Source organism: Pleurodeles waltl, chromosome 9 (assembly GCF_031143425.1).
Source record: "Pleurodeles waltl isolate 20211129_DDA chromosome 9, aPleWal1.hap1.20221129, whole genome shotgun sequence".
Taxonomy (NCBI): domain Eukaryota; kingdom Metazoa; phylum Chordata; class Amphibia; order Caudata; family Salamandridae; genus Pleurodeles; species Pleurodeles waltl.
This window is the reverse complement of record NC_090448.1, coordinates 974196297-974219519: the sequence shown is the minus strand read 5'-3', so window position 1 is coordinate 974219519 and position 23223 is coordinate 974196297. Positions and strand designations below refer to the sequence as shown.

Here is a 23223-nt window from a genome sequence, read left to right as displayed (position 1 = left end):
GAGGTATGCACAGTAGGTCTGGTAAACAAAATGGATTGTGCCTGTGTGAGGGGATCATAGTTGACATACTCCCATCAAATACACAATCCAGACATGCATCTACAGAGTGCTGTTCTGTAGATAGAGCAATCCTCTTCCTCACATCATCAGGAGCCTGGAGATGAGGCCAACACGGCTCACCAGTGCACTGACCGAGTGTATGAAGACACAAAAGCCATGATTTCATAAATACTGCTAAATTAAATGGTGCACAGTGTTGGGAGAGGCAAGGGACAAAATGTGGGGCCTCACAGGAGGCAAGGCTGGGCCCAGAAGCCACTGATATGGAGCAGCCACTGCTCTACACTGTCCATGATCTTGGTACTTAGGGGGGGGAGGGAGATGTTTATTATTTGAGAGAAAGTAGACATAAAAGAGAAATAGGATTACAAGTTAGAAAACTTTCCTTGTCCATCATAGGTTTCTCATTGGTATTCATAAATATTAGACTACAATAGCAAGTTTAACTCAAGTCTAGAGAAAGGAAAAGGAACACAGAGTGAGCGCCTAAGCAAAGGCAGTCCGCAGGGAAGCCTGCTTCACTAAAACACCCGTTATGAAGTCAGAATTCAGAATATGCGAGTGGCCTCTCTCAAATTAGCTGAAATAGGGCATTTTCTCATCAGAGTAGCCATGGCTGGTTTACCAGTGACTGAAAAAAATCTAGCCTTACTTGGAAGTGGTCTATTAGCATTCTGGTAACATGTTATGGCAACAGACAATACATCTGGCTATGGTCTGCTTTGAGGATAGAATTCCAATATGCATAGCTGAAATCATCTCCATAGCTGAAAACAACTGCTTGGCTTTGTGTGTAATAATATAAAACCCTCTTGACATCCAATGTATGCAAATTTCTCTCACTCGAAGATAGTTAATTTGGGATATGGAAATTGGAAATGTACATCAGAGGTGACTTGCTTAGAAAAAATGAATAACTCTGAAGAGAAACTTTGTTAAATTTCTCGTACAGGGAACCTGAAGCCCACTCACCCTTTTAGCTTAGGCTGTAGCCTCTAAAATTGTGAACTTTCAAAACAGATGCTTGCTGTCTGTTTTGTGCATAGGCTCAAAAGGTGGATCTATTAACTTGGACAGTACTATATACAGTTCCTATGGAGAAAGAGGAAAGCAGGGAAAGGAAGTCTTTCATTGCGTTCTAGGAAATCTTGAAACCTGGGATTGAAAAGAAAGATGGGTGAAAAAAACATGTTCAATAAGTATTGATGACAGCCTTAATACAGGGCAACTGCAAACCAGATTTAGGTAGGTAAAGAAGATTATGTAGTACCATATCAACCTAGCACAGTCTCTGATCCACCTGCTTCTCAGACACCTAGATAAGATCGGATCCACTTGAAATATTAGGCAGGATCTAGTTGAAAAACAGCTGGCTTCCTCCAGGGTGTTCATGCAGCCATCTGGAAGGTCCAGGAATCTCTACTGCAGTTCCCCAGGAACAAAGCAGTCATGTTAATTAATGGAAGGCTAAAGACAGCAATAATGCTTGACATTCTGGAGAACAGTTTCAGTCTGCTTGGAAGCCTCCTGTTGGGAAGAATTGCTAATTGCAGAAAATAGGAGTACTAATCCTGACAGGGCTAGTCTGGCACAATCTGTATCATAAGGGCAAGCTTTGCACCATTTGATTCTGAAGATTACCTTTGGAAGCAGAGAGACTGACCGCATGGGCAGAGGCTTGGTTAATCCAAAGGTGAAGACTTGTCCTTAAGTAATTGTATCTCTGGCAAAAAAGTCTATGTCTGGAGAACCCCTCACATTGAAGGATTTGCAATGACCTCCTCTTTGAGTATCTATTCATGGTTCTCTAGCAGATGTTAGTTGAGTTCTTCAACTGTCAAGTTTGGAAGGTCCATAAAATGGACCTCCAAAAGCTGAATGCCCCTTGCAAGAAGCTCCTCTAAAAGTGGTGGCCCACTGTTGGGTAAGGTAACACGTTGTGCCTGTATTCATCTGAAGAAGAATCTATTTCAAAGCTTCTTCTGGGAATGGGGATAGGGAATTCAGAGCTAGGTGGACTGCCTTTAAAAGGTGGTGGGGTGGATGGGTTGAGACACTGAATTGTGTATCCATTTGTGTTTTGCTACGATTGCTATGGGATTACAGAACAGTGGGAGGGGAAGGCGTGAAAGAGTCAGTTGCTATTGAGATGTGAGGGAGCGGTTGGTGCTCGTGCCTCTCAGGAGTAGTACAAAAGCTGGTATTGAGTTACACACTGACCTAGTCAGAGGTTTCTCTGCATTATTGACTCATACCACAATTAGCAGACAGTATCACCTCTACTTGTCACCAGAATCCAGATCATCTGGTCTAGTATTGCTTTGACTTTTGTTTTTTTAAATACACATCTCCAGACATCAGAGTACTGACCTTAGGGACATTCTCAATGCATAAGTAGTCCAGTGAAGCAATGCAGATACAGACCTTGGCCCTGGTACTTAATTTGTAAACAAATAAGTGCAGGTGGATCAAACATTTTCTTGAGATGCCAATGTCTACTTTTACAATTTGTGCTTCCATTTCTCCCATAGGCACTGACCACTTGCACCCCTCTATGCTGTACTGTGAATGAGCCTACCTTCATCTAGAGGGATTTAAGAGGTTCACACCGAAAATATTTTGGAAAAGTAGGGGAAATAAGAAAATGGACCATTGTCTAGTAGTAAAGGACAGGCACAATTAGGGTGTAGTGGCCCATACACAGCCCTTGGTACTCGTACCACTGCACCTGCTGTGCTAATGAGAGCCATGTTCTTTTGTTCAGTGTGTTAGGGAATCTCGCACTGCAAATGTAGGTGAAATACTTGTTCTGGTGTCTAAGAAACAGTTTTCACTGTTACTGACTGTGACACAGCTGGTTGTAGCCCTGCTAGGAAGATTACTTTATCGTTAAAAAAGGGAACATACATATAATGAATATCTTGGCATTATACAGAATATGACATGACTGATTAGGTTATTTTGAAGACACAGTGAGAATCGTGATATGAGATGAGACTCCGCAAAAGCAATGAACTGCTGACAGTTTTACTACACTCTTTTGACCTTCGCTATCCGAATTCATATATTTCATCCTTTGTTTTTTCAAGTCTGAAAAGAAATAACTAAAGTAAGTGCAGCAGGCTAGAGGGTTGCCGTTTCGTCAGAGGTCAATCGTGATATCTATGTATGCGGACGACGTTGTGTAAAACGTGCGGGAACCCGTTCACAATTTAGACGTGTTGCTGGATGAGATTGTCCGATTTGGGGGAATTTCTGGAATAATGATAAATTGGTCTAAGTCCATGGTGCTGCCTCTTTCGCCGGGAACGGCGGTTTGTCGGTCCCGATATGCTATTGTGTGGGCGGACGACCCGGTTCGGTATTTGGGAATTTGGCTGAGTTGTGATGTTGAGGCGCTCTGGCTGGCCAACTATGGTAAAGCTATGTCTTGGTTAGAGGACAGAATTGTGGAATTGCCCTTGTCTTTGACCGAACAGATTGCTGTGGCAAAGATGTTGGTACTGCCTAAATTTCTGTACCTGTTCATTAATCTCCCTCTGGTTCTCACAGTTGTTTTTTTGCAGCGGCTCCGTTCTGCTATGATACGACTGGTCTGGGCTGGGGGTCAGCCTCGCATCACATGGGAGAATTGGTGCTACCGTTTGAGTCGGGCAGACTTGCGGCCCCTGATCTGGAGCTCTATTATTACTGTGCGCAGAATTACTTTGCATATTACTGGATTCGTCTGGTTCGTTATTTGCCGCATCTTCCCCCGGAGAGTGATGCGGTGTGGCCGGATGGTCTTGAGCGAGTGCTGGGGAGCCTATCGAGGGCTCACCCCCGGGGTGTGGATACAGTGGCGTGCACCGTTAGGGCCTGGACGGTCCTGCTGAAGCGATATGGTGTGCGTGTGCTTTTTGCGCCGTCAAGGTCTGTGGCGGCTGTGGCTGATGAGGCGATGTTTTGCGATTCACAGCTTCGGAATTATCTCCGTGATTCGGACTTGCTATCTTTGGAAGACTGGTTCGTGGCTGGGAGGTTGATATCCCGGGGGAGGTGCTGGGGATGAGCCTGCTAATGCGCTACACCGCTTGTTTGTGTTGCGGGTATGCGCTATGCTACGAGCACGGTATCCTAGTCTCCCTGAGATTCCGCTGACATGCCGCGCTTTGGAGGTGCTGTGGAGTGTGCAGTCGCCGAAGAAGCTTATCACTAAATTGTATGGTTGTATACAGGAGCAGGGGGGAGGGCTGGTGGTGGCTGCTGGGGCGAAGTGGGCAGCTGATGTGGGGGAGGACATTTCAGATGACGTCTGGAGGGCGTGCAGTGCGCATATGAGAGATCTATCGCCCAACTATAGGCTGCGCCTCATTCACTTTAAGTTTCTGCACCGCTTGTATTACACTCCTCGAGGCTTCTGCGCTATGGGGCTGCGAGCGGATGACACTTGTGTAAGATGTCACGCTCCGGACGCCGGCTTTCTCCATTTGGCGTGGCACTGTGCGGAGGTACATGACTTCTGGCGGGAGGTTTTTCATGCGATTGAAGGGATGACTGGACTGGAGCTGACTCCTTCTCCTGTGCTGGCGTTGCTGGGTAAGGTGGACGGGGCGCCGTTGACGGTGAGAAGATTAGTAGGCATGCTGCTGCTATTGGCTAAGCGCAGGGTGGCAATTTGCTGGGGCCGGGGTCGACCCCCTCGAGTCTCCGATTGGCTGCGGGATGCCGTGTTTTGTCAGGAACAACTGACAATTTATTGGGAATTGGCACCGGAGGGCTACAGGCCACGTGACATTTGGGCACCTCTCCGATCCTATCTTACATCTGTGCATACATAAGGAGCTCTTCTGCTGACTGGGCATAAATGTGGAATTGTCTGAGTCCTCGATCCTGTGCATTGCTGTTGATTGGGATGACTGCCGATGGTACTGTCTGCTTCCTCCCCGGCCTCCTTGCTTTTCTCTGTTGTTTGTTTCTTCTGTGTTCGTCCCTTGGGCTCGGCAGCTTGCTGAGGCTGGTACGGCTACATGCTGTCTACAAATGGACATTGCTGCTGAACACTGTTTGCTAGAACTCAGTGGACTACTCGAGACACATGGTACTGTGAGTGCCCGGCGATACTTTGTGGCTGAATTAGGCTGTAGTTACGTTTATTTTAATGATATGTGAGCTGAAGGGGTTCCCTTGTTTGTTTGTATGTTTTAAGCATAAATGAATAAATAAAAAAAAAAAAAATAAAAAAAAAATAAAGTAAGTGCAGCAGGGTGGCCAAGGCCACTGGAGTCCAGCGTCTTTGATTTTATTAACTTTAAATACTTTGCAAAAGGAGGCCAGGTCACCTAAATTACGCACTGGTGGGTCCCACAGGCACACATTCACCAATAGTCGGCTCTGACAAAAATCCCTAGACCTATTCAGGCCTACGATAGGGGATGTAACTTCTTGACCTGAAATCTGGGTTGCATTATTCCTGTTTGTCTTTAGGTTTACCAATTTAAAACCAGAAAAAAGTCGTGGGACTGCCACAAGGTAATTTTAGTGCTTTGCACAGTCCCCTCCGCACCTTTATAAAACAATGAGCTAGTGTTCCATGAGTCTCCATAACCCAAATCATTACATTCCATCACAAGTAACTCCCTAATAAAGTGACCCTCCTCGTCTTATAAGATACTAACACAAGTGAGGAGCAGGTTCTGTGATGAAACATGCTACCCTTGGGTGGGCGGCAGCTCTTCATCCTTTTCAAAGAGGAAGCCAGATCATTTCCCTTCTTCCTAGCTTATTTTAACAGAGGAACACCGGGTCCTTATGCTTTTAGTAACCCGCCATTAGCTGAGTGGACACCATCGATGGAACTGAACTGAGCCGCCACTTACATTTTTTTGCAAAGAAAAGATAATTCACTGATTTCATGTAAAAAGTGGAAAGATGAATTAATCATGTATATGTTAGCCATAGATGCTGATCAGTAGCCTGAAAATTAAGAGTGGTAGGATCTTTAATGTTACAGACGTTATGCAGGGAAGTATACATTCAATGTGATACTGATTATTTTAGGAATGTATTTAAACAAAATCTTCATTGGCAATGGAAAGGTTCAAAAAGTCTTGTGGATAATGGATGATCCAATAATGACAAAGAATATTTGCACTTTGAATGCCATTGAGTAGGCAGCAGAGTATGTAAATACTTGACCTTAGGAAAAAGGGTTACTTTTGAAATGGAGGCGTGGGGGGATGCAATTTGTTTAAAAGGAAGGGCGGGTGGAATTGGCAGAGTTTCATTCTACAGAATTACATTAACATTCTGTGGAATTGCCCTTGATTCTGCCAAGGGGCAGGATGGGAAGCGCAATTAGCAATGCACACTCCTCAGTGCCCTTACATACGAATGTAAGGGTACCGAGGGGTATATGTACTGAAGTGGTACCTAAACAGGGCTGGAAGAGGGAGCAATCCCTCTGTTTTTAAAAATCACTGAAGATTCAAGTTAAAACTGCAGTGTTTTTTTAAAATAGAGGGACTGCTTTCTCTCAGCCCTAGGTACCATTACGGTGCCAGGGGAATAAAAAAAAATCCACCCAACTCTATTTAAAGGAAGGATACTTGGAGTATGCTGTAGGACTTAGAATACCTTCAGTTGAAAAAGATACTTGTTAGGAACGAGAAAGTAAGATATATATATATATATGGCTGCAGAGGGAAAGTGGGGGTCTGCAGGGAAAGAATGCAGGTGGTGGACACAAAAGGTGTTTGGGTATGCCAATCGCAGAATTAGGTTCACATATACCATGATCAAGGCGTGGTTAGGACCTTGGCGAAGGGGATTACTCCGTCCCAAATGTGACGGATATCCCGTCCGCCATGTTACAAGTTCCATAGGATATAATGGTTTTGGTGTAGTGAAGCAACCAGATGTATCACCTGAACAACTTCTATTAAAATTTAAAGGAAAAGAAGCAGTGGCCAGAGTGTGTGTAGCCAACTAAAGTGTTCCTCTTTTAGGACAGAGAGACTAATGGGCGTTCTGCATTAATCTAGACACTTGTTCTGATGAGCATGTGTTACCTTTGAATTATAGAGAATTTAAGGAATGTCACATAAAAGTGTGTCTCAAAATATTAGACAGACAATTACGAAAATAAAAGGGTTGCATGCTTAAGATTTGTTTTGCCAATGAATAATAGGATGCACAGAATACACATTCCTGTACATGTGCATTTCAAAAGGATGATATTAGAAATGTCAAAAGATGGGGTTATTGAGGACTTGGCGCCATAGGAGTTAATGTCATCTGTGGTTTTGACACATAAGAGTCATTAAAGTCTGAAAGGTGTGCGTTGATCTCCGGGGTCTTAATGTGAACATTTTGCTTGATTCTTACCGGACAATAACATTGGGTAAAGGTGAATATTTTGGGAGGTCCATCGCTATTTTTTAGTCTGGATCCAGGAGGAGCAGCTTGGTCAGTAAGATTGGAGGGGTGTGAGCTTCTGAGTTCCCAACAATCACGCTCACACATACAGTAATGTTAAAATATATTATACAACAAGCAGGGCGCACTGAGGAGTTTAAGGGGCAGCAAAAAGGAAGAGTTATGCGGATTGGTAGAGAAACTAAGTGAGAGAAAGCACATTACTTTGTGGAATAATAAAAAAAATGTAGGTCTTTACAGAGAGAGGGAGAGAGAATGTGTGCGTTTTTGTCTAGGTGTGAAAAGATTCCTGGGAAATCCAACAGACACCACACCATACCTGATTGAAAACACATGTACCAACTATTTATTACTTAATACACTTATAAGGGGGTGTGTAGCACCCCAAACACCCCACTGAAGCTACACCGCTGTCTGGATCTCTATTCAGTGCACCATAAAATTAAGCTGGATCCAGGGTTAATTATCTCATTCCCCCCTCGCGCTGGCTAAGTATATGGGAGATGCTCTTGGGTCCCACCTTCATATATTTACATATCACCGACTTGAAAGCAGCTGCAGGGCTGCCATACCGAGATTCTCAGCAGAACCTCCCATCTTTGTCACACTGCATGGCCTGCTACAGAACACCAGCGCCAAACATTTAATCACATCCCTTTACCATTCAGCAAAGGAGAAAAACTCTGCCTTCTCTGTGTGGTCCGCTTACCAGTGAGTAGTAGCAATAGCCAATGGTGTTACTGTTGTGCACAGACGGGCCAGATCTCGTCCAGTAGCCGGCTTAGGATCAATCGTTATAAATTCCTACAGCGGGCCTATTACACGCTGGCGAGTTTGTGCAGATTTGGTCTGAGGAAGGACGACCAATGTGACAGGTGCAGATCACGGGGTGCTGATTTCTTTCACTTGGCATGGACTTGCGGTACAGTACAATCCTATTGAATGGAAATATAGGCAGCAGTCTCTCCTGTGCAGTATAGGGAGTGCAGCTCACCGCTGTGGCAGCACAGCTGGGCCACATAAAAGATGTGCCACACCATATAGGAGACTCGTGACCTGGCATTCTTGCTGGCCAAAAGAAAGGTGGTCTGTAGATGGGGAAGGGAGCGACCTCCTACGTTCAAGGCCTGGCTTGCAGATTTGATATACTTTAAAGAACAACTGACTGACATTCTATGCAGAATTACTGACACACACGTCCAGACCCTGGGATATTTGGCAACCTCTACACTCCTATCTCCAGACCCACACACCGGAGTGGACATTTCAAGGACAGACTGATCACGTTGCTGATAGTAGTGGATAAATGACTGAGCAGGTTGTCCATGGCTCCCTACTGAAGGAGATCTCAACCTGGGCATGTTCAATGCCTCAGTATTACACTCCTATGTGCATTGTATGATATAGTTCATTGTCACTCTCTATATTTCAAACTGTGTGCACTGTAGGGGAGGATGGCCCCGACGACAGATCAGAAACATTTGTATCACCATTTAAAATTATATCAATGTACATATAATTTAAATGTGTTATTCGAACTATAGAAAAAAGTTATCTCGTCCCCTTTGTTACAAAGCTAGGTCTGAACATTGATGAGGATGCGGTTCGGATTAGCCCCCACATCCTCGGTGTTCGAACTTGCCATGTTCCATATTTTTATGGATATAGATTCATACATACGTCTAATGTTTAGAAGATGACATCTTAGTCTTTTAAAAAATTGTGGGAAAAATATCAGGGTTTGAGAAACAAGCCTTTGAGAATACAGTGTATTATGTCTGCAGAACGCTGCTTGATTCTTCAATCGGAAACATGGAAATTAGAGTATTGCGGATTACTTGGGGCATAGGATTCCTGAGGGTCGGATTAGGCCAAACAGCAATTCTCATAAATGCAAATAACAGCTGCTGTCCTTCTGTGGCACGTGTGAATACTAAGGCAGGTTCGTTCAACAATTTGCAGATGTGCAGCATTTACAACGTTTACTTATAAGAGACCAAATTTTTGGGTTGTTTGAACAAGAAGGCGCACCTAATGTGATTCTGGAAGAAGCGGCGACTGCCTGCATGCTAAAGGATGGTGCTGTAGTACAGAGTGGTGGGCGTGGTGCAGCCCTTAGGCTCTCTCTCTATGGGACAATGACTGGAACATGCGTACCGATCAGAAGCCTTTAAATCCTTATTTTGGTTCCAATTAGACTGAAACGTTCAGTAGCTGGTGTAGCATGACTGCGCTCCAATCTTTAGGAATACGTGGTGACTGCTAAATATCTTTCAGGAAAGTTCTGGTTGTCCCCAAACAATGAGCACTTCTCTCCATCAGGCAGATGGGACAAAGAGTGAGGTGGATGTAGTGGCTTCGATGGTTGACTGGACAAGGGTTGAATGGTTTTTCAAGGAAGGAACAGCAAGACTGTATGTGAGAAATGGTTGACCATTTGTGAAACGTGTTCCCCCAGGGAAGAAACGTTATTGGCAGGCCTAGCTAGTCCAAAACCAGTCTCAATTGCTTGCGTTCCGGTACTCTGATTGGAGCAGGACCAATGCAGATTTGCACGTGGCTGGTTCCTGTCGTAGGTGGCAAGGTGGGCAAAAGAATGGAGTACTGAGATGCAGTCTGAGTAATTAAAAATGGTTGAGATGAATTCAAGCATTTTAACCATCACTTTTTTCACTTTCCTCTATCTAGGCCATCCAGGCAGGTCACCAATGAGGAAGGTGATTGGGGAATATTTTTGATGGTCTGTGGCAGACACTGCAGTTAACAGACTGGAGAGGAAGCACAGAATATGCAACATGAACAACAAGGTGTGCGGGCTTATGCAGCACCTAGGGAAGCAGTAAAACGGCCACAAAGATACTGACAGGAACTGGTGTTCACTGTCATTGCATCATTCGCATGAATATGCTTTTGTTGTAGTCGATTATTTTTCTCGAAACCGAGGACAGAACCTCATCTAAGGTTAGGGACGTAGAAAAATAGTTGATGGGCAATGGAGTTCGGGAGATTTCAATACATGAAGCTTTCTTAGGGTGTTTTGTAGGGTGTGTTTGGTGGTGGACCTTGGAAAGAGAGTGCAGGGCTGAATGGGGTCTCTCTGTACTGCTGCTCCTCATAAACTTAGTCCTTTTAAAACTTCTCAGAGGAAGGAAAAGTGATTTGTGCGATATGTCCTTGGTTGTTGTGGAAGAAACAAGGAGAGGGGTTGTCTAAATTTGGCGACACTGTGTAGGAAAGTGAATGAAGTTCAAGCCAAGAGCAAACATGTTTATGATGTGAAATAATGGGTACAACGTAAGCTATATCCAATGTTGGTCAAATCATAAGTGGTTGGTGGTGGGTGGTTGAGAGGTAAACTATCTGTTTTAGCAAACCTTAACTTATCATGAAAGTGAGGAATAATAATTTGGTAACTAATGGCCAAGGAAGACAGAATCAGAGGAGGAGAGTTGCTCGATATTAAGGGGCATGGCCGGCTCTCGGACAGTTCGACCGGTGCCACCGCATCAGGTGCTGGCTTTAGGTGAGGGCGCCGTGTTTGAGGTTGTATTATGGTTTTAAAAGCAACTGCTGTGGCGTTCCCTGTCTCCAGCAATCTTCAGGCAAGAATACATATGTTAAAATATCTCTGGTGATTAATGGTCTGCCTGGAGAAACATCGGAGTTTTCTCTTTTGGAACTTTTAAGGTTGCGCAGAGGGTTAATCTGCCTGCTACAAAGAACGTGTACCATGCAGATGACACAGTGCATATAATGCAGATAGGTCAGTGGGTTACTACTTTTGTCAGAGAGGTCATTTTGTTACTTGTAGTTTATAAGGTAAAATCTTAATATAGAACAGTAAGCTATTAACTGTCATCAAAGAACTGCATGCATACTGCAAGGTATAGATTAGAATGTTGTGATTTTTGCTCCGTCTTTCATTATCCTAATGATGCAAAAAGGGTTCATTTGGGTAGAAATCTATTCTTATTATTCAAGAGAAACCCCAACTATGGTGTTACATTTCAAACTCTGAGTTTGTACTTCTCCATAACAAGCACTTTTAAACTATACATCCTACCAATATGGATGACATGTGACTCCTATACCTTGTAGTCCTTTGTCTTATATAACATTTCGTATACTCTGATTTACACACATTTGATCGATTGTCTCTGTGTAATGTGTGTGCAATGTGAAGTGCTCCGACATCCTACCCTGTTATGAGTGGTGATATAAAACTAATTAAAAGCATCCGAGAGAGAGAGAGAGGTTATGGAGACTTGAGGGACACTGCTAAAGGGTGGCAGTGAGGGAAACCGTGGCGGAGGTGGTCATTGGGGAGCACCAACAAACATTGTTGAGGCTGGCCCTGTTAAGGGGTGAAATATGCCTGTGTGCATGTGACTGGAAAATACATGGCACTGGAATTTGGATGGTGATGTGAAGGATAGGTCCATTTTGGACATGCTTTGTGGTGACTTTTGCTGTACCCTCATTTGCTGAAGAGCGGTCTGGTGGTGGTGATGCAGAAGGGGTTTCTCGGAGCATGGCTGCAATGGTGAGAGAGAGAGAGAGAGAGAGAGAGAGAGAGAGAGAGAGAGAGAGAGAGAGAGAGAGAGAGAACACACACTCCATTAGTCTTTAATGAGTACGATTGTTAAATTACGTATTGTTCTTGTTATGAGATTCAGAAACAGTGGCTGAAAGGCTCTGAAATGGTCACTTGCTGTTAGTCCTAGAAGAAGATAGTGAAGCTTAGGTCTCTGGCTTCAAATAAAGATACACCTAATCACCCTGGTTCCACCCTCGTGTATGCAGAACAGCTTTAACATGTTGACTTGAGATAACTGATTTTTGGGAGTCCGCTTCCATTAAGTTGTTAAGGCATTAATATGTGCTCCTCTCCATTCTCTAACTGTGTCTGTGACCTGATCCACTTTTGGTTGGTGGAACAAGACTCCTGGGAATATATATTTTTTTCTGTTGCACCATGTCAGTATAGATTGAACTACATAGGTTAAAGTGGAGCATCTTAATCTCCGTTATTTTGGCTCCATTGGTCCCCTAAACATTTTTTGTGGTCTAATCTTAAGTCTGGCATTAGGCACCAATAAGATACACAGTACGATTAAACCCAGATGGAAAAAGACCTGCCTGACTATGAGTTGGTGAGTCTATAGGAAGCAGGACATTTGTCCTCAATAGAATATAGTCTCTCCTCTGGAAGAAGCACTTTTTCATTTTTGTGCAGAAGTCCCATGCATTGTATTGTTTGCAGTGGAGAGAAATGCTTGTCTGCATTGATATGGAGCTCTAGGTTTTGTATTCGGCCTAAACGACGCAATCAAGCATTGTCATAGTCTGTGCTTTGAGTTTTGCTTGAGTGGCCGATCGTCAAGGGAGGGTAGATGAAAATTAATTTGTGGCAAAGGTAAGCTGCCATTCATTTGCTGAATGCCCGATGGGCTGAGATTAGGCCGAATGGGAACATTCTGCGTTCCCATTAATTAAACGTGTTTGATGCCAATCCAAAAATGCATGAACCAACTGTCGCTTCGTGAGATAAATGTGATTAAGCACCAGCATGCTCAACGTTTCTGTTCTGTTGCATTTGTTATTTGCCTCCAAGTCCAGAATCGAGTAACATTCCTGTTGTAAGCCTTTCTTACTTACCAGAAGGTAGCAGTAGTAAATGCCCGTGTTCCTTTGATGTTTAGTACAAGTGCAACGGTTTTCATCTTCAAGATGTCCATCTCCTGTGCCAGTCATGTGACAAGGGAAAGCTTCAGCATCTGCCGCAATTTGTGAATAAAGAGCCCAAAAGCCTTAGAATATTCAGCAACCTGTGCTTATCTCCTCTCATTTCAGAACGCGAATTACTAGAAAAGCAGGGACATTGTACACTGGCTGCTTCTGGACATCTCCATCATCACCCCGTGTGGACTTCTGCCCACCAAATTATGACATCACAACTGTTCATGAAAAGCTGAGAGAATTCCATGAAGGAAAACATATGACACCACAGATGCAGTACAGTGCAGTGATCCAGCCCCTGGGTCCCTACCCCATGCTCTTCCAACTGCAACATTAACTTACTCATCTTCAGCCATAGTGGAAGCAAAGGTCTTGTTGATGAAGTTCTCACGCACAAACAGAGGATAGGGAGTCTGTTCCTGGTTCTGGGCCAGAGGCCGAAGGATCACATCATTGAGTAACTGAAGAGCCTCTCGGTGAGCTAGGCTCCAAGCTTTGCAGCAGTTCAGGGCAGCATACGCCACAGTCCCGAACCATGTGGCATTCATGGTGATCCCACCTATGCAGCAGATAGAGACAAAAGGATTTTCACAATGGCATCAGAGCAACAAGGTAGCTAGTGCTGTTAACAACACACTCTTATCATCTTCAATTTCAGAGCAAAGGCCATCCTCAAAAATTGTACACTTTTTAAAGTGACTGCCTCTCACGTGAAGGTTTTAAAACACGTATTTTAATTTACCCTACCTTTAGGGGTGAACTGCAGATTTCTCAATATCTGAGTTCAACTACTTGATAGTGCTACATTTGCACTGACACTGCATGACTTGGCACTTTGTCACCGCCTTGCCTCATGGCACGTCTCTCACTTTTCAGTGCATTAGGAGGTCCACAGCTGAGCCACATCACAGAGGGAGTCACATGGTGAAAAGTTTAATAGTGCCCACAAGGCATCAACAAAATAGCCGTCTGCTAGAGATTATAAATATGAGGATCAACATTTAGTAATCTACACCCGCACAATATATATGAAGGCCCTTAAAATACAAATACATTTTTCACCCTTAGAGTGAGTGTTTTGTGGCCATTTCTGGGAGTTCGATGCAGTTAAATAGTTTTAAAGTTGCTATAAAAGTACGCCACAATTCATTCACAGTATGTTTTATACACCCTATTTCCATCAACATTGTCAGACAAAATATAGTTCTAATAAAGTTTTACCATAGAGGTAAGCCACAATAGTTCATATTTAAACCACATAATGGTCCACCATGACCATATACATATTAATAACAGAAAGAATCAAATAGGGCCTACCTCAAATTAGCAAATAACCAACCAAGCCCAAAAACATACCTGGTCCAATTTTACACTGTTCACCAATTTGGGATTCACCCCTTTACTTATTCCCATCCTTATTCCCATCCTCCCATCCGGCACATCACACGAAAATAGTGCTAACGCCACTAGTTCAATAGGGCATGAGAGTGTCTGCTTCGCTTGGATAAGTAATTGATTAATAGTTTCTAGGTGGAGTCACTCTTGGAATTTCCCCTGTGTAAACTAAAGGTAAGTTAAAGGAAAGACATTCCAGAGCAAGAATCTCACATGAGCGCCATTGCCATTTGGTTAATGATGTAGGACCAGGCTTCCTCAATTTGAAGGCAACTGACAACTTTGCATGCGCAAGATATTCAGAGCTACCGTTGGCGCTGACCTGAGACTAAATATATCTACCTATATAACCCAAATTAGCTTTTATGGCCCAGGGAGTTTCCTATACCATATTATGCAATCACCACTGTAACAGGAGGGATGGTTTTAGCAAGGTTAATCCAGCCAGCCACATGTCTGGAGCACTTTCGCGAAAACGTTAATGCCAGCTGGCTGCCATTCCAGGACAGTGAATTTACTTTTTTTTTAATATATTCCAGAAACACACCACCAAAGCTGAATTCTAAGTTTTGAAACAAATATCAAATCAGTTCCTACTGTTATACCTGAGAACTCCAGATGCCAAACCATTATGATCAGAGACTCTGAATATTTTAGATGGGAGGCCAGGCTTGTTGAGAGGTTGGAGTGGACTTATTGCCACCATAAGTAGAAGGACCTATTACAACACACGTGCTGGTTGCTTCAGATGGCCTTAACATCCAAATGATCTAGTGTATTCACATAATTGGGGGAAAAGCTCAAAGTGTTGACCTTCTCGTCCAAGTAATCAGAAGAGTGGTGTCCTGGGTCCTTTTCTGTCATGGCACTTGGATGTGAAGTTCTGGGCATTTAGCACATTATGAGGGGCAAAACGATCCAACCTGAGAGCTCACCACTAGCAAAATACTTTTTGGAGCACATCTGTATCAAGCTTCAGCTAAACAGAGATATTCCTCTAATGTAACTTTTCGTGTCTATTCGTAGAAGGCCACCTGCTGACAACTACTTGTAATATTTCAAAGCCAAACACCAAAGGTCTTATGCCTCTTTGAAAAGTTTTGGACCTTGTTCCATTGTTTACTTGTGAGTACATAGCGGTAATGAAGATTGTTAGATGAGGCAAAATCTTCCATTTGAATAAGGCAAAAAGTGACATTAGGGCCAACTGTAGATGTCCCAACTTAAACACATTAGTAGGAGTGTGTTCTCCAACCACTTCGCTTGCAATGGGAGCAAACCCATTTTAACACTCAAACAATGCAGTGAGGCATCCATAATCATTATCCGATTGCCCACTGCATACACTGAACAACCTGGTATGACAACACTATTTAATTTTTCCAAAATCCTGACTGAAGCTTCAGTTGAATATCCCAAAAAATAAAATGCTGTTTATAAATATATTTATTTCACTATAATTTGCAATATCGACCTGCGACAAGAAGTTTCACCTTCACAGTAGGTTTTTGATTCAGTGCTAGTTACTAGGATAAACTTAGCATTATACCCTTGTGAATAAGGATCAAGAAGGCCTTATGCCAAGCAGAAATATAATAGATTTAACAGACTGCCGAATTTGTGCAAAGGTTGCTGGTTTGTCTGAGGAATTCCGCTTGGAAAGTTAGCATGTGCACCGCACCAATGATGGTTATGACTGCCCAAACTCCTCTCTGTGTTCAGCATTCACACCAGTGACTAGTAGCCTTTACGTAAAGAAATATACACTGTGTTCCCATACTGCTCTACACCACCAGGTGCTCACTAATTTATAGCCCACTGCCTAGCTTAGTCTGTGCAAATGAACAAATACTCTTCATAAGCACGAGCAATCATTAAGTAGATCTGCCTCACTGTTTTCATTGAAAGTAATGTGAAGAAGAATGTAAGTGAGATATAGATGATTCTGCCCCTATCAACCATTACAAAACAAGGTGATTAGTTTTCAAGTAAAATATGACTTCATGAATCTCATAAAAGCACCTTTTCAGCAGAACATATTCAGATAGTTACATTACCCTTTGGGCTCCATGGACATGTGGCCTGGACAGCAGCTTTGTCCTGAAGGGCAGCAATAATGGTGCCTTGTGTCCCCCACTGGAAGCCATGGAACTCCGACTGAAATTGATACTTGGGGCGCACGATCGAGTTGTGAGAGAGGAGCTGTTTTAGCCTGAAAGAGAATAACTAAAGTTGTCAGCATTGTGAGGCTGGGTAATCTCTTGTGAGACAAAACTGCACAAATAACTGGGAACAGTCAGCATGCATGGTCTCTCTGAGAGCAAAGAAGTTAATTTATAGCAGATTAGATGGTCTCACCACTGAGAGTCAAGTGCAGAAGAGGTACTTGGCCCGGTTGCTGAGGATCCATAGTATTTATTTATTTTTTGAAACATATGTTTATTGGCATTTAAAAAAATCAGTGCACTCATGTATTGACATTTCAGGTTAGAAAATGTAATTGCAGAAAACATGCTTTATATAAAAGGAGTCATCAAGTTTACAATTATGGGGCACAAATACACACATATCCAATATCCCTATGTGACCCAGGTGGAGTCCTGCAAAAAGATCTAATAGACACACCAGTTAAGGAGGATATATTTTAATTTCTCCACCCCTGTTATCCCATTATGGTTGTGTTCTGGTATTCAGAATATGTACAAACATGAAATAAAATTAAAAAACGTCTGGTTTTGCTAAGTATCATCATTGTTGAAAGTAGGTCACAGGATCAGTGGAAAGGGGAATTATAAATAACCCCATATGTAAAAATAATATCAGAAATAAAAGAACTAAACTGGCTTGAGGGTTGCATCCTACGATAACGGGAGAAGGAAAACCATAGAACAGATAGGGAGAGGGAAAATTTCTGCGCAAGAAAGAAAAAAAGGAAATACTCTCTATTGGAGGCCCCTGGGTGTCAGAGCGGGCGACAGGAATCCCAAACGGAAGGGAGAGGAGGCCACATCTGGCATGTAAAGAAGGAAGAATTGAGACGGGCACATTGGGTTGTCACCCCTGGGAGGCATTCTCTTCATCTTCCGAGTCTCCAGAAGAGTTTCCCCCGTCACCTCCAGCTAGCTCATCTATCCCCTCTGGGCACTCTTCTTCTGCGCCTATGGGTGTTCCTAGGTCTCTAGTATTTCCAAATACAACATCGCCAATAGGTACTGCAATATCCCCCTAACGTCCTCACGTATCAGGGACCTCTCCTCAGTCCTAACCCACATGGTGACATCATTTATCCAAGTGCCAACTACCGGCCCCAGTGTTGATTTCCAAATCATTGCAACTCGTCTCCTGGCTAATACTAGATCCAGATCCAAGAATCGAGAACCAACCTTATGTTTTAGGGATCTAGGAAGCAGCCCCAACAGGCAAACATCCATCATACAAGCAAGTACTCTGTTCAGGGTGGCATTCAGGGCACTAATCACTGCCCCACTAAACAGCTGCAACCAGGGGCAACTCCAGGTCATATGACAAAAGTCTGAATCTAAAAGAGTACACCTGGGGCAGCTGTGTGGATCGCCTCCATAAATGACCTGTAGTCTATGGGGCGTCAGCTAGATCATATCAATACAATTAAACTGAGTACATTTCAATCTCATATTTCTGGAGACCTTCTTAGGGTGTGCAAGAACTTAATTACACTGCGCATCAGTAAGGTCTTGGCCCAATATCTCTCCCCACCTATGCCTAGGGGTCGACAGAGGCTTCGGAACCATGGTGGTCAGTGGCCTTTAAAGCCATTTCACCAAGTGTTGTACAAGGCCCACAGATACCAGCATTCGTAGTACCTTATGTGTTACTGGTATGTCTTATCCGCTGTAGCACACGCCCCCAAAGGTCTGTGTCAGCACCTCATAGGTGAGGAGTTGTCCTGGTAGTAACTCATATTGGTTCACCAGCTCCTCCATCGGGAGTAGTATCCCCAATTGAAAGCAGTCGCCAACTGTTTTCAATCCGCATCTGTCCATGTAGACAGTTGCTCAGCTGTGAAAAGGGTAAATCACTACAGGTAAGGCAGCACCATCCACCACAGAAGTCCCAGACTCCAAAACCACCAATCTCTGGTCCATCTATGTGCCAGTGTCCGAGACAGATCTTCGCAGCGTTGCAAGCTCTGCCACTGCCTGAATTGTAGCAGTCCATTTCTGTTCAGTCTGTGAGGGGGAAGGTTTCTTCCACAATTGGCTTCTCTGGGCCCTCTGTGAGCGCTTTTGGGGTTTACGTCTGGGAGCATCAGAGTTGAGTCTGGACTTCGGCAAAGAGGTCCCAGCTTTATAGGTCCTCAGCCACTCCCAGGCTTTGACCAGGTCATCACAAAAGTGTATGGTTACGTCTAGCACAATCCTGAGTTTGGAAGGAAAGGTCAAGGACTACTGTAGGCCTTCCACTCTGAGAGCCTTTTTTTCCCTCCAGGAAAGAGGCCTGCTTAATTTGTACAGCAGCCGTAAAGTCAGGGAACACAGATACTTTACTATTGGCCACTGTGAACAGGTCCCTCTGTTCGCGCCTTTTGTATTATAATGTATTTGTCTTTAAAATGTAGTAACCTAGGCACCACAGGATAAGGTGGACAACCAGGCGAGGACAGATGAGCTGGCACTCTGTGAGCTTGTTTTTCGGCAAAAAAGGAAGTGGGGTGGTTCAGGGCAACCTCCAACTGGAGCCATCATTTAAGGTAAGTCACAATATTGATCCCTTTTACACCCTTGGGGAGACCAACCACCCGGATATTGTTGCAGCGATTATTCCCTTCTGCATCCTCAGCTTGGTGTTCCAGGATGCGCAACCTGTCAGTCAGATCTGCCAGGTGGCTACTGAACATCTCATGTCAGGTTGCAGTTCTCCTATAGGGGTCACCACTTCTTTGATACGGTCAGCCAACTTGTGGTGCTCGGATTGCAGGAGCCCCATGCCTACTGACACTATGCTAATATCTTGCCAGATGGTATCCTTACTGTCAGCTATGGCAATGAGCATTTCGTCAAGGGGGATTGATCCCAACGCCGCGTCCGTCTCCTTGGACTCCACAGCTGGGAGCTGTGTGAGCTCTCCGGTGCTTGGTTGGGTGCCAACAGCCTTAGTCTTTGGTTTCCCCATGTGTGTGGTGGGCTCAGGTCCTCAAAGCGAGCAGTTGGCTTCTGGCATTCCTGGGTTAGAATACAAGATCTCTGGTGTGGATCTCCCAAGTGGTCTGCAGTATTCCCCTGCATCGCAAGAAGAGGGGGCTTGAGCATGGGAACCTGGGTTGGCAAGTTATTGATGACTGCCCGTCTGAATTGCTGCACAATTAGTTACAGTGTGGTACAGGCAGTCCTAGAGTGAGGTGCGTAGGATCAATCACCTCAAGGGGGAGATATCATAGGCCAGAATATCAAAGAAGGCTTGTCGTGTTTCCCGCAACGGAGCAGGAGGGGAGCGCCCTGCAGGTCAACGCAGCAGTCTGGGTCAATGGTGTGGTTCACTAGGTGGAGGGCCTGGCCTCTGTCGCAACATTTATCTGCAGGATCTCATCAGGGAAATCCAGGGTAGCAAGTTCATATCACAGACTTAGTCCAGCAAAGTGTGACTCAAGTGCTGAGGCTGTGGGGTTAATATGCTGGCGAGGGAGACCCTCCGTCAACCTCAGGGTCTGGCTTGCGGCTTACATTAGTGCCCCACTCATCACTGTCATGGAGTGTTTGCTGGGGTGTGCTCCATTTCTGGGGGTCTGTGCCGTGACCAGGGAGTGTGGGGCGGGAGTACACTCTATGTTTGAGGACTTGTAGGTGACTGCTAGGTCACATGCTCGTGCAATAGGGCCCGAGGGATCGAAGCAGTCCCTCTGGTGCCAATAAGTAAGCGTGATCCCAAAGGGGTGAAGGGTGAGTCAGTGGTAGTTGGCAGGCAGGCTAGGGGTATGTAGACAGCACAGTGAGCCCTTTCAGGTTCCTTCAGGGCTTCTGCCTGAAAAGGGTGAGAGTTCCACAACCAAGAAGTGACAGGTTCCGCCCAGGACGTTACCAGGGTGTCAGTGAAAGTACTGTATTCCCTCTCCTCACACACACAATGGGGCTGTCCCCATATCGCTTGAACCACAGATGAGGTCTGTTATCTCTGGAAGGATTCCCGGCAGGCCCCGGCTGCTCCAACTGCACAATTCTCCCATGTCCAGACTTGCAGTCAAGAGGTGGTTGAACGGGCCAGTGAGTTGCGGTATGGCAGTACCTCTCTCAGGGCCAAACAGGGGGGTGGGGCTGGATGTCGGAGTCTTTGCGTGTCTCCTCGAGGGGGTAGTGATGGGGGTCAGTTGCACCAGCCGCCATGGGGTTCACCAATGTCAGGGTCTGTAGGGCCCAGCGCCAGTATAAAGCTGCACCTGCACTATAAGGCTGCACCAACCTCGCTGGTAGTTTCCTACTGCCTCGGGGACACGTTGGTGATATAATTTCCTCAGAATTTTAAGGCAGGCATCATCCTCTAAACATTGCCAGTGCCTGAGCGTTCTCTAGTCGGCAATCTTGCTGGATGGGGAGGATTATTCTAGGATTTTATGCAGGATAAGTACAGAACTCGCTAAGCTGCAGCCGATGTGGCCACCATCTTGGCCATGCCCCCCGCTCAGGATTCATAGTAGGTCGGTACCTGGGACAACAGGAGTAAAAGGCCTCAACACCCATGATTGGGCCCAGTAACTCTTGTGTGCCCTGTGACCCTCTTAAAGGGGTTCTGACAGCAACATATTTTCTAGCTTACCTTTCTTTCTGAGAGGAATATCACCCAACAGTCATGCAAGGGGTGTCACTATATATATCCCAGCTGGCCAGTGGTCAGCTCTTAATTTACCATTAATTTCCTCTCCAAAACGTAACTTCAGTATCTCTACACAAGTCCACCAGAGATGTATGTAAAAGTCCAATTCATTTGAACATTTCAGGCATTTGTCGATGTTCTGTGGATCAAACTTATACATAATTTATGAGGTAAGGTATACGCATCATACGCATTTATAATGCATCAGTGAAATCCTGGTGTTATCTGTTACTGACCGGCAGAACCTATAAAATCTTTAACAGTCCTTAGTCTCAACTGTAATCTTCAAGTCTGATTCCCATTTCTCCTCACAAATTCTCATGGTATACAGGCTCTGTACAAATTTGTGATCAGCCTCCCCCATTTCCCTGTAACAGAATGATTTGTTTGAGCGTACACGGTTTAGTTTCTTTGGGAAGTCTGGCCAAGCCTTACTAACGTTAGCTGCCAATTAAGTATACACTAGGAAATTGATAATATTCACCCCAAAGTGCACTGAAGTCGATGAATCCCATCAGCCTACCATCCTTGTATTTTGAGCCCCAGTGTAAGAGGAAATTCTCTTTTCCTGGATTCTGCACTACAACAAGGTTTGTTTGCATACATCAAAATGTGTCACATAACTGTGGATATACACTTCGGACCTGATGTTCTTGTAGCTGCATGGCATACAGCACGCACTGGAGTTATGTGCAGGCATTCACCCTACTTTTTCTTTAGATAGAAGCTGTAAAGTGTGAAATTGTATTGGGGCTATAAACCTTTTGATAAGTCTCATAAACAGATCTCGTTCCTATTGTGCAAGCTAGGGCATCACACAGCAAGTCTGTGCTGTGACAAAGCGCTTATGTAAATGTGGGACTATAATCCCTTTCTGATGGCTTAGCAATTTAAGTGACATTGGTGATGTGCCTTTAACCCCACAGAAGGATATGAGACAACAAATACAGCCTCTTAAAACATTGGCTAGAACAGACAATGGACATATTCTGCAGTACAAACAGAACCCATGGTGTCATCTCCATACTGGAGAGACTAATTCTTCCCATACTGGATAGAAAAATCCTTCCCATAAGAGGCATCATAAATCCAAGCCATGTTTTGATTGGCTCCTCCAGCCTTATCAGCACAGACTCCATATTGTCTTATTCTTTCTATTTTTGTACATCAACTTCTCCTCCCTCATGTTCAACCATTAAACTCAATTGGTCACGATGCCAATGATATTCTGAAGATGATCAACACAATATCATCATCATCATTGTAACATTGGGATGTTTAAACCCTCTACACCTTTTAAGGCTTATATATGACAGTGAAGTGAGCACTCAAACTCTTTCTGGTTGAGATATCCAACTCATTTCAACTGAATACTCAGATCTTCTGCAGATGGTTCCAATCACCATGAAAAATAATGCTTTGGGGTTCAGTTACAGACTAGTTGGTGGCTTGCTGACTCGTCACATCTGCAGAGATTGTGGCCTCCATTCACTTTGGTAGAACACTGGCCATATTTAGAGATCCCTGCTAGGCGAGGGAGGAGTTCTATGCCTTTAATGGAGCTGCTGCATTGAAGGCACTAATCCTTTACACAGCAGACACCCGGTTTGATGAGCCTGGTCGGCAAAACATTTTGTTTTTTGAAAACCAATTCCTAAACTTGAAATGCTTTTCAAAAAAAAAATCTGAATGGCCCAACAAGCAGACAGTTTTCTCTCTGTGAATGAGAGCTAGTGTGTGTTTTCCAATGCTTGGTGGTCCTGGACATGG

General features: G+C 44.3%; 1 protein-coding gene across 2 annotated transcripts in view; it reads right to left on the bottom strand.

Moving 5' to 3' along the window:
• NOXRED1 (NADP dependent oxidoreductase domain containing 1) overlaps positions 1 to 23223 on the bottom strand; it is a 60069-nt gene that overhangs the window by 8602 nt on the left and 28244 nt on the right. For both annotated transcript variants that reach the window (XM_069208410.1, XM_069208411.1), the window contains exons 5-6: positions 16668 to 16822; positions 13558 to 13774 (exon numbers count right to left, since the gene is read on the bottom strand). In XM_069208410.1, the coding sequence (XP_069064511.1) occupies positions 13558 to 13774; positions 16668 to 16822 (372 nt within the window). The remainder of the gene's footprint in view (positions 1 to 13557; positions 13775 to 16667; positions 16823 to 23223) is intronic.